This window comes from Saccharomyces kudriavzevii, assembly GCF_947243775.1.
Source record: "Saccharomyces kudriavzevii IFO 1802 strain IFO1802 genome assembly, chromosome: 4".
In the NCBI taxonomy this organism is placed as follows: domain Eukaryota; kingdom Fungi; phylum Ascomycota; class Saccharomycetes; order Saccharomycetales; family Saccharomycetaceae; genus Saccharomyces; species Saccharomyces kudriavzevii.
Genome location: NC_079275.1, coordinates 322,507 through 336,018, shown reverse-complemented (window position 1 = coordinate 336,018; position 13,512 = coordinate 322,507). Strand labels below are relative to the sequence as shown.

Genomic DNA, 13,512 nt, shown 5'->3' with positions numbered 1-13,512 from the left:
CTCTTTCGTACTATATTCTTATTTCCTATTTCTTTTCTTTCTATTTTTTTGTGCTGGCCTCAATTGATTATTTTTTGTAAGAGTGTGTGGGGAGGTATAAACAAACTGGTCCTTCTTCTTTTTTGATATTTATCGCGATCTTTCCCTTTATATATTTTCTATGGAACAAAGTATAGTTTACATATATATGTATTGTCAAACTGAAATGAAAATTGATTTGAAAAAACGGGTTATAAGGAGGAAGGCATGCAAGGCATAGCAAAAGTCAAGCAAAATCGCACTAAAAGTTTCACATTATTCTGTTAAGAAAGCGCGCTGTGTTCAAGGAAGGGTGATCGGTTCGGCTTGCTCTCTTTTTAGGTTTCTTTATAACAACGCCACCAGGTGGAAGGTCTTGAAATGTTGAGAATGCAATTGTTAGCAGCTGCTACGGTTCGGACATCTCCGACACACAGAAATGCCTCTACCAGGACAATAATCAACACAGTAACAAAGAAAAATATTGCTAAAATAGAGAAATTATATGAGATTTTCAGAATCAATTCTAACGCTCACGGAGAAAAGATACACTTACCGACTAAAGAGCTGACTAAGCTGCTATACACCACAAGCAGCAATATGCTAGTCCAAGTATCAGTAAGTGGAAAACTAAGCACGGGCAACGCTTTTCAGACAAGAAATGAAACTTTACAAAAATTAGGTGAGCAACTCATCGGATTAGAAATCAATAAGATGCTAACGATAACGTTCACCAATTTCAATCGGTACAATATAATAAACAAAAATTTCAACTATATTCACAATTTAAAGCAACCTCGAATGGTGAACTCGAACTCAATAACCTGGCTTATCAACGATTCCTTGAAGATCAAGCAAATAGCTCATTTGCGAATGCCTGCCATCCTACCCAAGGAAATGGGATTGAATTCCGGTTCCAAAGACTTCCAGAATTTAAATGATTGGAAGGTGATATTGTCTTTTGTTGGTTACCTGAAATTACTGGACAATAAATTTATTAATGAAATACTTGTTGATTCGATCATAGAAATTATATGCCTACCTCTAATCAATTTTCATTTGCGTAAACTATAGCAAAAAAAGAACCAATGCCTTTTTATCCGTTATATAAAAACATTTATTTACAATAAATATGTAGAAACTTTATTCCTTAATTTACTTTGTAATGTTACAATTTTTTCTTTGTTCCCACCCCAGTTTGTTTTTTTTTCCCCTTTTTTATTTTTAAAGCATAAACCCGTTCTTCTACCCATTAATCACTGTCACTATCGCTATTATCGCTACTGTCCTCATCAGAACCGGAATATTCATTATTGATGATTTCATCCTTTTCTAAAAATTTCAACGTCTTCTTTCTCTTGTTGAGTTGCTCTGCCGAGTAGCGACTATTTGATTTTCTTTTTTTGTTACCGCTATTTTTCTTCTCGAAGTAATTTTCGTAGATAGTTGCAACAGTCCCTTCATCTAAAATATCTAAATCAATCTCAATTTCATCTTCATTGGAAGTTAGTATTTCGTCTTTGGGTAATGAATTTTTGATAATCTGTATCATTCCATTCATTTCCAGATTATTTAATTCATTAATATTATCAGTGATGAATTTCTTCAAATCATCAACTGAACGCTTACTCATTCTTCTGCGCAGAAGGGACCTGTTCGGGGATTTTCTCCCTCTTCTTTTCGATAATTTACTTAATTCTTGCTTCTTCAACTGTTGCAATTCAACCTCCATTTTCATTAGTTTTTGTTCTAAATATTGAATGGCCGGATTAGTTATATCACTTTCGTTTATGTCTTCATCATCATATTCATCATCAGATGAATATGAAGAAGAATAGGCATCTTCTTCAATATCTGAATCCGTCTCAATTTCGTTTAAAACATTCTGGTTTTCTAGCCAATGAACACTAAAAAGTTCTTTTAGTTTCTTACCCATTAGATGGACTTCGTTGCCTTCCGGGTTGAATTGAAAACAATTAAGAAAAACAAGATTGACGTCATTAATAAATTGATCGACTGTTTTGTATTTCCAGTTCATTAAATTATTTGATATCGTGCCTAAATCCATCGGATTCTTGATAATCTCAAAATAATTTGGTAAATTCAAAGCAATTGGATCAACAGGCTGCAAAAAAGGAAAATTTATGTCCGAATTTTTCTTACTTCCTAAAATCCTTAAGATTTTCAGGCAGGTTCTGAATTTTTTTTGTAAAGTTTTTGATTTAGGTTTAGAGTTTTCATATATATCAAACAAATCTTTTGATTTCGGTGGATGAATAGTTCTTTTAGGCCTACCACCACTAGTACCTTCTCGATTTCCGCTTTCACCATTATTGTCATTAGCAGCACTTACTGAACGCCTGATGACAAGTGGAGAATCCGAATCCTCGTTTTTCTTCCGACTTCTGCTTGTTTTCTTCAAAGCAGAAGCGGGTAAAACTCTTGGTGGCATTGCAGATAATTTTCTTTCAAAATATATTTGAATTCTTTTAGCCATAAGAGAGACCGAGGATTCCAGACCATTAAAGGATAAACAATTATTGACCATTGTTCTGAAATCCGACTTGACCTGCTCTACTGAATGATACGTGCTTTCCTGCAATTTTTTTCCAATTAAGGACAAATCCATTGGGGTTTGAACATAGTTGAAATAATGCGGGATGTTCAAAGCAATAGGGTCAACCGGGTTCAGAAACGGTTTCGCGTCTTTTAATCGTTTAGTGGCTTTAATGGAGTTCAAAAGGTACTTGGTCTGGTGTGGTGGTAGAACTTCCCCTTCCACTCCTGTTTCCGGCGCCACTTCTGGTTCCTGCTCTAAGCCCAAGGGATGTTCGGGGAAACTTTCCGGAGTGGAGGCATTACTAATGGATATGGGAGACAAAGTTTGATGAGCTTGGGAAGAAGAATTCAGGTTAGTGATACCGCTGCTTGCGAGTTTGTAGTTTCCCTCGTGTTCGTAGTGAAAGATATCCTTGAAGTGGGGTCCATCGTCGATACTTACCGCACTGACATTGTCGATATGGTCACTAACGCCGACATTGTTGTTATTGCTTCCGCTGCCGTTGCTGCTGCCGCTCCTGCTGTTTGCAGCAGCACCATGTGGTGCTGCCAGCAGAGCGGAGTGTGCGTGTCTTGTATCCATGTTAATACGAGACATAGCCGCCGAGGTCTTATTTGCTCAATTTTTTATGTTTCGGTTTTCCGCGTTCTCTGTTTTTCGCTCTTTTCTCGCCACTGCAACCGCCTTATATACAAAATCCCTTTCGAAAAACAAAGCGTCCGAAACAAGCGCCAACGTCGTCCATTTTGCCACCGCGTCACTGCGTACGAATCATGAAAAAAAGCCAACATGGTTGCGTTTCAGAAGGTCACTTCTGCATCTTTTCGATGTTCTTCCGCATGTAATTGGGAAATTATATATCTTTGTATCTTATGCGTTCTTGCATGTACGAGGACCACAGCTTTGCCTCTTCCTTGCTCTTTTTTTGCGCGCCCCTTCGTCTAAGTCTTGTTGACGTGGCACTCTTTTCGCCATTTTCTTTTTTTAGGATGGGATGTCACCCTACTCGGGGTCTTCCCGCTAAGGGGAAAAAGGAAGATTGGAAATGTGCCGTATATAACAATGATAAAATGTGTTTTGGTCAGATGATGAAGATACATTTGTGGCCACTACCAAATCGCATACATCACCTTCGTACTCGGAATCACGGATTGAACTATGTCACTATATTACACCTTGGTTTTCGCCATTCTGGTGGTCGAGATCTTTATGTTCTCCATCCTCGCCATACCAATTCCCTCTAAATATCGTAGACCCCTCACCCTGCTGTTATTAAAGCCGTTCAAATCCCCCACAGTGCAAGTCGCGATCAAATGCATACTTGGGTTCATCCTTTTGCTTTTCGTCGACTGTATCAATAGGGTGTACAGCATTGAAAAAGAGCTGCAATTAAGCAGCGCTTCTCACAACAATGGCGCTGTCATCGCTCAGGATAGAATTGAGGTACTCTCAAGAAAATTTTTTGCCCAAAGAAACATGTATCTAACAGGAATAACTTTGTTTTTGACCTTTGTCGTCGTCAGGACATTTGGACTAGTCATTGAGCTATTAACGATGAAAGACATTTACAGAGCGTCTCCTCCAGTGGCCTCCAGTGATGTTAAGAAGAACGATCCTGTCACGGCTACTGCTGCTGCTCAATCCGGCGCTTCCAAAGATGACCATGGCGATGAGAAAAATTTTGAAATTCTAGAGAAAATTCAGAATATTGATGATGAAATTTCACGTTTAAAGGAGAAGTCAGAGTCATTACAAGATGAAATGAACTGAATCGCCTTTTTTTTCTTTCTAAGCTATACAGATGTATAAATACATATAAATATATGTACATACAGGTAATATACAATACAATAGCTTAAGTTACCTTTCCTCATTTATTTTCGAACGGGGGGAAGCCGTCTGTGAGACAAATCTCCAAACTAAATATAAATATCAAAAAAAATAGATAAAGCAAAATAGAAAATAGTAATAATATAATACGTGTGCGTATGTAACTTCATTCTGTAACCTAGACTTTGATATTGATGGAATTACTACTAGACTTTCTAACTTCGAAATCTATAAATATACTGTCATGATCTAATCGATTAGAAAACTCGAAATATTCTCTCACTGTAGCATTAAACGTTTCAATGACAACACAGATTTTTTGCATCCTCGTCTTCAATTTCATCTCTTGATTCCGTTTCCAAATAATCATCTCTTTCTCGCCAATATCCTCCAAGTCTTCTAAACGTGGATCACCCATTGTTGGAAATTCGTACTCATCTTCCTTACGCTTGCCAAATATGCTAAAATCAGGTACTGGCAGATCAATATTCAAATCCTTGTCATCTACTGCAACAAAATTTCTTGCCTCATTTTCATCGCTACCAACATTGGAAATGGTCAAATCTTTTGGGACAGGCAATGGCTTCATGTATTTACTGCCTCCATGTATAGTTCCCCACTTCATGTTAGCCAAATCTATTTTTTCAATCACCTTTCTATTTGTTTGAATGAATACCAATTTGAATATTGTCGTTATACTATTGGACTCCTTAATTTCATTAGAGTATTTTAGCTCTGGCGGACCCACTAATATATTCTCCCTCTTCTTGTAGAGTTTAATACTTGAATTAGATGACACTATTGATCCTGAATTATTACCATGCTTGAAAAGCTTTTCAATATTACTGGACAACCTCTTCGGTGTGTCCTTCGAGATATCGACCACATCTTCCTCATACGCCAAATCACTGTCTAATATATTTTCATATTCCTTCTTCTTTTGTGATTCCTCAGAAGTCGTAGAGAATTTTGAAATCCAAGAATTGAACGTCGCCGACAAAGAAGTAATGCCTTCCTTCGACTTTTTTTTATATGTACCATTAATTTCAGCATCTTCATCGTCCTGATCTTCTTCACTGCCATCCACAGTTTTATGGTTTTTTTTTGAATTAAGTCGAGTTCTCTTTTCTGCAAGTAAAAAGGCAGCTTTACTTGCCATTTCATCCAAAACGTCATAAACGTATTTGCCGTTTTTCAAAATGACATTCGGCCTTGTATTCGCCACTGAACTAACAGATGGAAACTTTTCTGTTTTTGATTTTTTATCATAGTTTATTTTATAGACTAACTGATCCTCTATGTTTGGTTTTCTAGGAATCATCATTAAATGAGAATTACCATTGAAAACTAGGGCATTTTTTCTGTGTACCGTCATATCAGTTAAACAGTGTTCCTGCATTTCAACCAGGATTTCTTTGTTTACTAATAGTTCCTCATATAATTCCTTGATCCTGCCGTATGGCAGTGATCGTAACAAAGTAGAATCCTGACTACTTGGAATAATTTTGAAAACCAGCAGCTTCATAAATAATATTCTGATCAAGGGAAATTCATTATCAAAAGTTAAGGATGTCCAAAAATCATTTAGCAGTGTCTTGACTATTTCATCGCGCTCTTCAAGAGGCACGTGTGTCCAAACATTGAAAAAACATAACAAAGAAATGGTTTGAGAGTTAACATTTTTGGTTTTCAACAAACTTGAGAGCCCATTATACCACGACTTCCATCGGATGAATTTCAAGAAGGGTAGACTTTCAAATTGGAAAATAATAAACTGAAAAATCTTATTGTAAATGACGTTTGCTGCAACATAGTCGTACGCTGAAATAGTTGAGACGTAGTCTACCAATGAGGACTCATGTAAGGATAACATATTTTCCAGGTATTCTGGATGGCCCTCTTTAACAATGCAACCCGAAAGACTTCTTAGGCATTCCCATAACTTAATTGTTTTAAAATTGGAAAATACGTAATCATTAATCCTTTCAGAGGTGATAAAAGCGTTATTACCATTCAGCGCCCTGAAATTTGGGTGAGATTCTGTTACGTTATCATTTGCAATTCTCGGATTCGGAGTTTGCTTTATGACACGCGTGTATTTGTTCAAATCTGAATTTAAAAATCTGCTTGTTACATGTGTCAAAAGAATTTCTGACCCAGGTATGTATGGTAACGTCGATTTTTCAATCGCTAAATTTAAATCGGAGAGCTTCATGAACTGTAGTATAATATACCAATAGTGCCAATAGAATGACATAAGTATCATGTCATTCTTAATATAGGACACAATAATCCTAAAAAATTTGGTATCCTTGTCTTCAAATACATCAGGACGGATCATTTGCTCCTGGTCGTCAGTGAATTTATAGTGTCTTCTTTTCCATGAAAACAGACATGTTTGAATACTTGAAGAAATTTGGGGAGAAACGGTCAACAGCAGAATCGTATCAAAATGTAATTCTTCTGGCAAATAAAAAAATGCATATGCGTTTAGTTTTCCGATGAATGATCGTAGTAAAGAAGAGTATTTGTTAAGATATTGAAGCTTTTTGTCGTTTATAGAGGACTTATCATCAGTCTCAGTACGGTTTAGTTGTTTAGTGTTCTTCGAAATTAAAACCAGTTTATTTGTTATGCAATGAATGGTTAATAAAAGATGATGCGAATAAATTTCCATGTCTCTCCATGGATGGATTGGCAGTATTATTAGTATGGTCATAATTCTACTGACGCATTCGAGGCACACAGAAGTGAGCTCTATACTTAGGCTCGACTGAAAGGCAGCATCCATTTGAAGTGAAGTATCAGAACTTAAAAAGTTCAATAATGTCACCCACCATTGAATCAAAATATCTCTATTACTTAGCGTATAATTATTCTGAGGGCAACCACACCATTGTCGTAAAACTGTTAATAGCTTTAAACGGAGAAAGTTGGAAGAGGATTTACAAAATTTAGTATTTTGTTCCTTAGTACTAGCTAATTGATCAGCATTGTCTATAAAACTAATAAACTTGTTCAACGATTGAAATAATTGAGTTTCATACTTTTCGATCAGGAATTTATCTTGATGCACAGTTTCTAGTTCACATTCATATGGTTGGGTATGTACGGCAGGATCCATACTTATTAAGCGATTTGATCTTTAGTGCTACAACAATGCTTATCTAGCATACGAAGCACAATGGAAGTTCAGGAATGCCTCTATATATACAGCGAAAAATATATCAGACGATGGCTGATGTGCTCTTCAAAGATCCTTGGGTTTTAGTGGTCTTACACGGAAGAACAATTCTATTATAAGCCCTAAAGCAAATTCTAAATATGAAATGAGTTGTCCAGTGATTGTACTCTTGAATTAGCCATCATTATTCTCATTTAAAAGTGACAAAAACATGTGGTCACGTGATAAAAGTCATATTCAACGAACTCTAAAAACAAAAAAGAACGATAAATTAGAAAAAGTTGGATGCATGTCACTTGAACATTAAACTGTTAGAACAACGGCCCCAAACATTTCGACAGGTGATTATAGAGAGAGGGTTTCAGTGCTTTTATGCTAATTGTGCTAGCTGATAATAATCAGATATGACGGCCGAACCTGCTACTAAAAAGATTAAGTTAGAATTAAGTGATCCTAGCGAACCGCTTACTCAATCTGATGTAATAGCATTTCAAAAAGAAGCTTTGTTTAGGTGTATAAACCGTCGAAGGGTTGATTTTGAGGCATTACGGAGGCAATATGAGCTTTCCAGGAGGGAATGCATTGATATTTCTCGTAAGCTGGCAAATATTATGGCCCTCATAGTAACTTTGGCAAGGTTTATCGAAACGTTTTGCATGGATGCTAATGAAAAAAAACTGTGTAAGGAAATTTCTCAAGGTGATGAGACGCTGATAGTTCAACGCAGTGACTCTTTCATGAAATTATTGACTAAGTATGGGAAACCAAATGCCACGGATGGTAATGCTAACAATAATACGTCAGATCATATTCAAGAATTAACAACGGAGTTGAAAAACTTGCGGAAAACTAAGGAAGAGCTATTTTACGAAAATTCTCAGTTGACGGAGGAGATTTCTGCTCTGAAGGAATATTATACAAACTTAATACGTAAGTACGATAGAGATGAATCCTTCACAATAAGGCGTGTTTTCAAAGAAGATAAGTCAGAAGATGCAAAGGAAACACGAGAGAATAAGAATGAGCCTAATGAAAGCAATACAAAGACCGAAAATAAAGACTCTTCCGCCACTGATAGCGATGATAAATCTGGAAACTCCGATAAGAGTGATGGGATCGCGCACCAAGAGGATGAAAGAAAAGAGGATGCCGAACGTGAAAAATTAGAGCTGGACCTAAAATTCTCTGATTTGCGAGCAGAGGTAAATTCTTTAAAATCCACTATTAGAGACCTTGAGAATATTAAAAAGGAAAATGAGGAAGAGCTTATTAAAACACGTTCCGAGAATTCTGATTTGAGAAGGCTACAAACTGCTGCAGTAAAACAAGATCCTGATTTTGAGTCATACGATCACGAATCCCTTTTGGCAAAAATTCAGCATTTAGCAGAACAAAATGACGAACTATCGGAAGTCAACAGTTCCTTTTTATCAAAATTCCAAGTTTTGGCCAAAGAAAAGGAGGTGTACACAAATAAAGTTCGAGATGAGTTTCAGAAGAATTTTGATTCTCTGGTTGAAATGAACAGTTCATTGGAGAAAGATGTCGTAAGAATAAGAACTGCTCGTGATGATTTGTTGAGCAAAATTGCCATTTTGGAGGCTGAGAAATCCAAGACTGAATTATTGGGGGACTTACAGCATGCAATTGACATCTTGAAAGGGCAATGGACCAAAATTGAAGAAAGATCAATCAATACAGATTCTTTACAAACTCAAGACGCGTTGATAAAGGAAATACAAGATTTAGAAAAGGGCTTCAGAGAATTATCTGATTTAACTCATAGAAAATATTCCGAAATTATTAATCATGAATCCGTCATATCCAAGCTTACTGTAGAAAAGACGAAAGCTGATCAAAAATATTTTGCCGCGATGAGGTCTAAAGATTCAATTTTGATTGAAATTAAAAATCTCTCTAAAAGCTTAAGTAAATCGAATGAATTGATTCTACAATTAAAGGATTCGGATAGATTGTTACAGCAAAAGATTGGAAACTTACATAAGCAATTGGAACTTTCTCAAAATAATGAAAGGAGATTGATCGATTCCAGCAAAGCAGAGACATTAAAAATCATTGACTTAAACAATACATCAACAAAACTGAAAAGGTCGTTAGGGAAACTACAAGAAGAAAGCAACAAGAGTATTGCAAATATGACGCATTTAGAAACAAAATTAAACGATACAGAAATCGAATTGAAGCACTTCAAGCTGAAGGCATCGCATTTAGAAACTAAATGCGAAAAACTCCATGATACATTATTCAATGGTTACAAGAAAAACAAGGTTTCCAACAACGAGGCCCTCGTGGAGGAACTAGCGAACTTCCGTACCCTAGTTTACTGTTCCCTATGTTCCAAAAATTGGAAGAATATGGCCATCAAGACTTGTGGTCACGTCTTTTGTGAAAATTGCTGCAAAGAACGGCTGGCAGCAAGAATGAGGAAGTGCCCTACATGCAACAAAGCGTTCAGTTCCAATGATTTATTAACAGTGCACTTGTAATACTAATTATTATTCTACCATTATTACCATATTCACCACTGTTTGTGTTATATCTTCCATATACATATACATAAAGTATGTATGTCTTCCAGTTCTATAATCACTTTTTATCGGTTTGGTGTATCATCCTTACGTAGCTGCCTTGATGTAAAAATAGCCATTAATGTTAAAGCGTCCAAGAGAGTAAATTGTATCTACTGTGCTAGCGAGACCCATAAGCCCTAAAGATTTGAAGATACTTTGGACAGCCGGGTGAGAGGCCGGCTGCAAACCAAGAAAATTTCTGAGCGCTTTTCATGGCAATACATACATCTTAAATCAAACCCAGATACTTTTTAACTCCAGAGCATATATATATATATATATGTACTTATAGCTTACTTATCTTCCTTACTTCACATTTGAAATGGTAAGAATTATAAGACAGTGATTTTTTGGGGAATGGTTAAGACAGGAAGGCAGCTAAATACGAGTGATATGATTAATGGTTTAGTGAGTTCACTGTACCAATAGTCTTTGTCATTTCTTTAGCCTCTTGATATCCTATGTTTTAGTGAATGCAAAAGAAAAATGAGCTTTCTTAAATGATGAAGATTTAAATTATTCCGTTGGTCTATTAAGAACAGAAGTACTTCAAAACTACTTTTTAAGACCATCCTTTTACAGTATTTTTTAATATTGTAAAACTTCTCATTTACTTTGTGTCTTTATGGTCTCATCGTTCTGATGGATTGTAGTTGGACGCGAGGTATACTTCATTGATATGTTGGAGAATATTGGGAGTCTTTTAATGTGATGAGTGGCCAACACAACCTTATAGTCATAGTTACACTGATTTATCCATTTTTCGTATTGCATTCACTACTTCTTGCTCTCGGTCTTTGACTCTTTGGATACTTTCGAGATGCAAGCAAAAAGTATAAATCTTGAAACCATCTAACCAACCCCAATGAGGGTACTTACATGTCTCGAAAAAACGGAGATTCGTTTTAAAAATTGATATTTATACAAATCGAAAATGTTTAATTTATATTAATATAAAATGAGTATTATTTTTGATATTATTTATTTGATTTAAGCATCTTCTTCGACAACAACGGTTTGTAGACCCTTGGCAGAGGCAACTAAGACAGGTTCGACGTAAGAAAATAATGGGTTCTTGGCATCTTCTTCTTCATTTCTCTTTCTGGAGATTCTCAATCTTAATCTGTATTCAACACCCTTGACACCTCTCTTCCAGATAGCTTGATTCAATTCTGGAGCTAGACGGACATCATCAGTACCCATGTGTAACTTGGCGAACTTCTTAATTTCCTTGACGGCTCTTGGAGCTCTCTTCTTAAAGGAGACACCGTGCAACTATTAAAATAAAAAAGTGAAAATTTCTTGTTAGTAACATTTATTCAATTTCGTACTGGTACTATCATAGTAAATGGTTTCTGATGCTGGAGACTCCCTCACTCTTTGATTTCATCTTATTTAGGATACACTGTACAGGTTATTCAAACTCTCCTCTTTTCCACTATTAGAAAAAGAACATCACTGTCCTAATCCTTCGGGCTAGGATCGGGCAACACACAGCCTTCCATATAGTTGCAGGTAACAATTATAGTTTTCATCTCTGAATTGAAGAAATATATCATTATCAATGGCCCTTGCCACTATGTGCATGCCCTCCATATTCTTCATGTTGGAATGTCTTGGCATCAGAGATCTCCTTGAAGTTAACCATTGGATGATAGATCTTTGAACATTAAAATTTTATTGTTTCACATACTCTTTTGTGCAAGTTAATGGTGTATTCACGAGTGACAACGTCTTTCAAACCGGCCATTTTTCCTTTGATTGAGTTCTGTTTATTTTTTAATTTTGGTTTTAGCTATGAACTGAATTATTGTTAAATGCTTTATTAAAATTTCAATACTACCTTTACGCTGTGAGATTTCGTGACAGGAGACAGCAAGAGTAAATGGGCCCGCCTAGACGCTCACCAAAATTAGCAATGCTGGGCTGACATCCGGAAATTCTGAACGGAGATTTCCTTTCCTCCCTACTAGACGGGAAAGGCCTATTACGAGGAAAATTCTCTCTAGGTCTTTCTTGCTGGTAAGCCGCAACTAGAACCTTTCAAAAATGCCCGCCAAGACGCTTTTACTGAAAGACGGGATTATTGATGTTATTTTTCAGTCCATATCCAGGATGTATGGGGGGAATATCAAGGTTCACGGATGTAATGAACTGAAATGGTCTGAAGGATATTGAAAAAAAAGGGCCCAAAAGGGGAAAGAGTTCGGGAAAGCAGAATGGCATCGTGTTTTGAGTGTGAGCTAAAGGGCAGGTGTAACGCTGCAGCAGTTAGTACTATACAGATCATCTCATGACAGTGTCTGATATAGTGACAGAATTCAGGTACGCAGAATAAAAAAAGAGTTACTCGGACTTTATTCTTGAAGGGAAGAAAAAGATACAATGTCGGTGAGCGAACAAGACCCTAATAGAGCATACAGAGAGACTCAATCGCAAATATACAGATTACAGGAAACATTGCTAAATTCTGCCAGGGCAAAGAATAAGCAAGAGGAAGGTAGGCAAGAAAGCAACAATCATTTTTTCCTAGGACTGCACGAAGATTCACAGAAGGGCAAGAGTTCTGCTTTTGACATGCCCGATGTGAATTCTCATGCGGTTCTTGCTTTCACGGAGAAACACTATCCAAACAAACCAAGAAATTTGGGTATGCTCTACTATAACCGTTTCAAGGAAGGATCTTTTCGCGAAGATTGCACAAGTTACTCTGAGAGGCGCAAATTCCCATATGACCTCTATGACAGCAGTATGCCACCACCGTTCCTTCCAGCCATCGGTGTTCAGACTACCAACAATATAATAACACTGAAAATAACATATGAGGATATTCAAGCCAGCTTTGATAATTTAGAATCTCCTAGAACGAGAAATAATGAGATATGGGGGTGTGATATCTATTCGGATGATTCAGACCCAATCCTAGCTCTGAGACATTGCGGATTCAATCCTGTTGCACATCCTGGCGGCCCATTCCCCAAACTTAAAAGAACGCCTGTAAATATGGCAAATCATGATGATGTTACGGGTGATCTTCCTCTGCTGAAGGGCACGCCTTTCGATGTAGAGGTAAAGCTGTTATTATTACCCACTCTTCAAAAGTATCCTAGTGTGAAAAGATTTGATATAGTATCACGAGAATGGGGGTCGGAAGAAACGGTTTTACATGATGGATTGAGTTACGGTATCTACAGCATTGCTATTAGGCAGAGATTAGGTAGTGATAAGCGTCATGAACCAAACGGGTACATAAAAAATTTGAAGTGGACTTGAAGATAAAGTTATACTTTTGATAGTCTTCCCGGCTCTCTCAGCCAGTTCCTTCGCCT

General features: G+C 36.7%; 7 protein-coding genes across 7 annotated transcripts; 4 read left to right on the top strand and 3 right to left on the bottom strand.

Annotated features, from left to right (window-relative positions):
• Positions 1 to 399: 399 nt before the first annotated feature.
• Positions 400 to 1,092, top strand: CBS1 (Cbs1p; the record flags this gene model as incomplete). Its single annotated transcript, XM_056232320.1, has 1 exon — positions 400 to 1,092. The coding sequence occupies one exon, from the start codon at positions 400 to 402 to the stop codon at positions 1,090 to 1,092; it is 693 nt and encodes a 230-aa protein (XP_056086610.1).
• A 178-nt stretch (positions 1,093 to 1,270) lies between these two features.
• Positions 1,271 to 3,175, bottom strand: BDF2 (Bdf2p; the record flags this gene model as incomplete). The annotated part of the gene is made up of 1 exon (XM_056232319.1): positions 1,271 to 3,175. One exon carries the CDS (start codon positions 3,173 to 3,175, stop codon positions 1,271 to 1,273), a length of 1,905 nt encoding a protein of 634 aa, XP_056086609.1.
• A 561-nt stretch (positions 3,176 to 3,736) lies between these two features.
• On the top strand, positions 3,737 to 4,348 carry YET3 (Yet3p; the record flags this gene model as incomplete). The annotated part of the gene is made up of 1 exon (XM_056232316.1): positions 3,737 to 4,348. The coding sequence occupies one exon, from the start codon at positions 3,737 to 3,739 to the stop codon at positions 4,346 to 4,348; it is 612 nt and encodes a 203-aa protein (XP_056086608.1).
• Positions 4,349 to 4,586: 238 nt separating this feature from the next.
• Positions 4,587 to 7,532, bottom strand: AHK1 (Ahk1p; the record flags this gene model as incomplete). Its single annotated transcript, XM_056232315.1, has 1 exon — positions 4,587 to 7,532. The coding sequence occupies one exon, from the start codon at positions 7,530 to 7,532 to the stop codon at positions 4,587 to 4,589; it is 2,946 nt and encodes a 981-aa protein (XP_056086607.1).
• A 464-nt stretch (positions 7,533 to 7,996) lies between these two features.
• On the top strand, positions 7,997 to 10,099 carry BRE1 (E3 ubiquitin-protein ligase BRE1; the record flags this gene model as incomplete). The annotated part of the gene is made up of 1 exon (XM_056232314.1): positions 7,997 to 10,099. The coding sequence occupies one exon, from the start codon at positions 7,997 to 7,999 to the stop codon at positions 10,097 to 10,099; it is 2,103 nt and encodes a 700-aa protein (XP_056086606.1).
• A 1,074-nt stretch (positions 10,100 to 11,173) lies between these two features.
• Positions 11,174 to 11,933, bottom strand: RPL31A (60S ribosomal protein eL31; the record flags this gene model as incomplete). The annotated part of the gene is made up of 2 exons (XM_056232313.1): positions 11,174 to 11,458; positions 11,877 to 11,933. 2 exons carry the CDS (start codon positions 11,931 to 11,933, stop codon positions 11,174 to 11,176), a joined length of 342 nt encoding a protein of 113 aa, XP_056086605.1.
• Positions 11,934 to 12,568: 635 nt separating this feature from the next.
• Positions 12,569 to 13,456, top strand: RXT3 (Rxt3p; the record flags this gene model as incomplete). Its single annotated transcript, XM_056232312.1, has 1 exon — positions 12,569 to 13,456. One exon carries the CDS (start codon positions 12,569 to 12,571, stop codon positions 13,454 to 13,456), a length of 888 nt encoding a protein of 295 aa, XP_056086604.1.
• Positions 13,457 to 13,512: the final 56 nt, after the last annotated feature.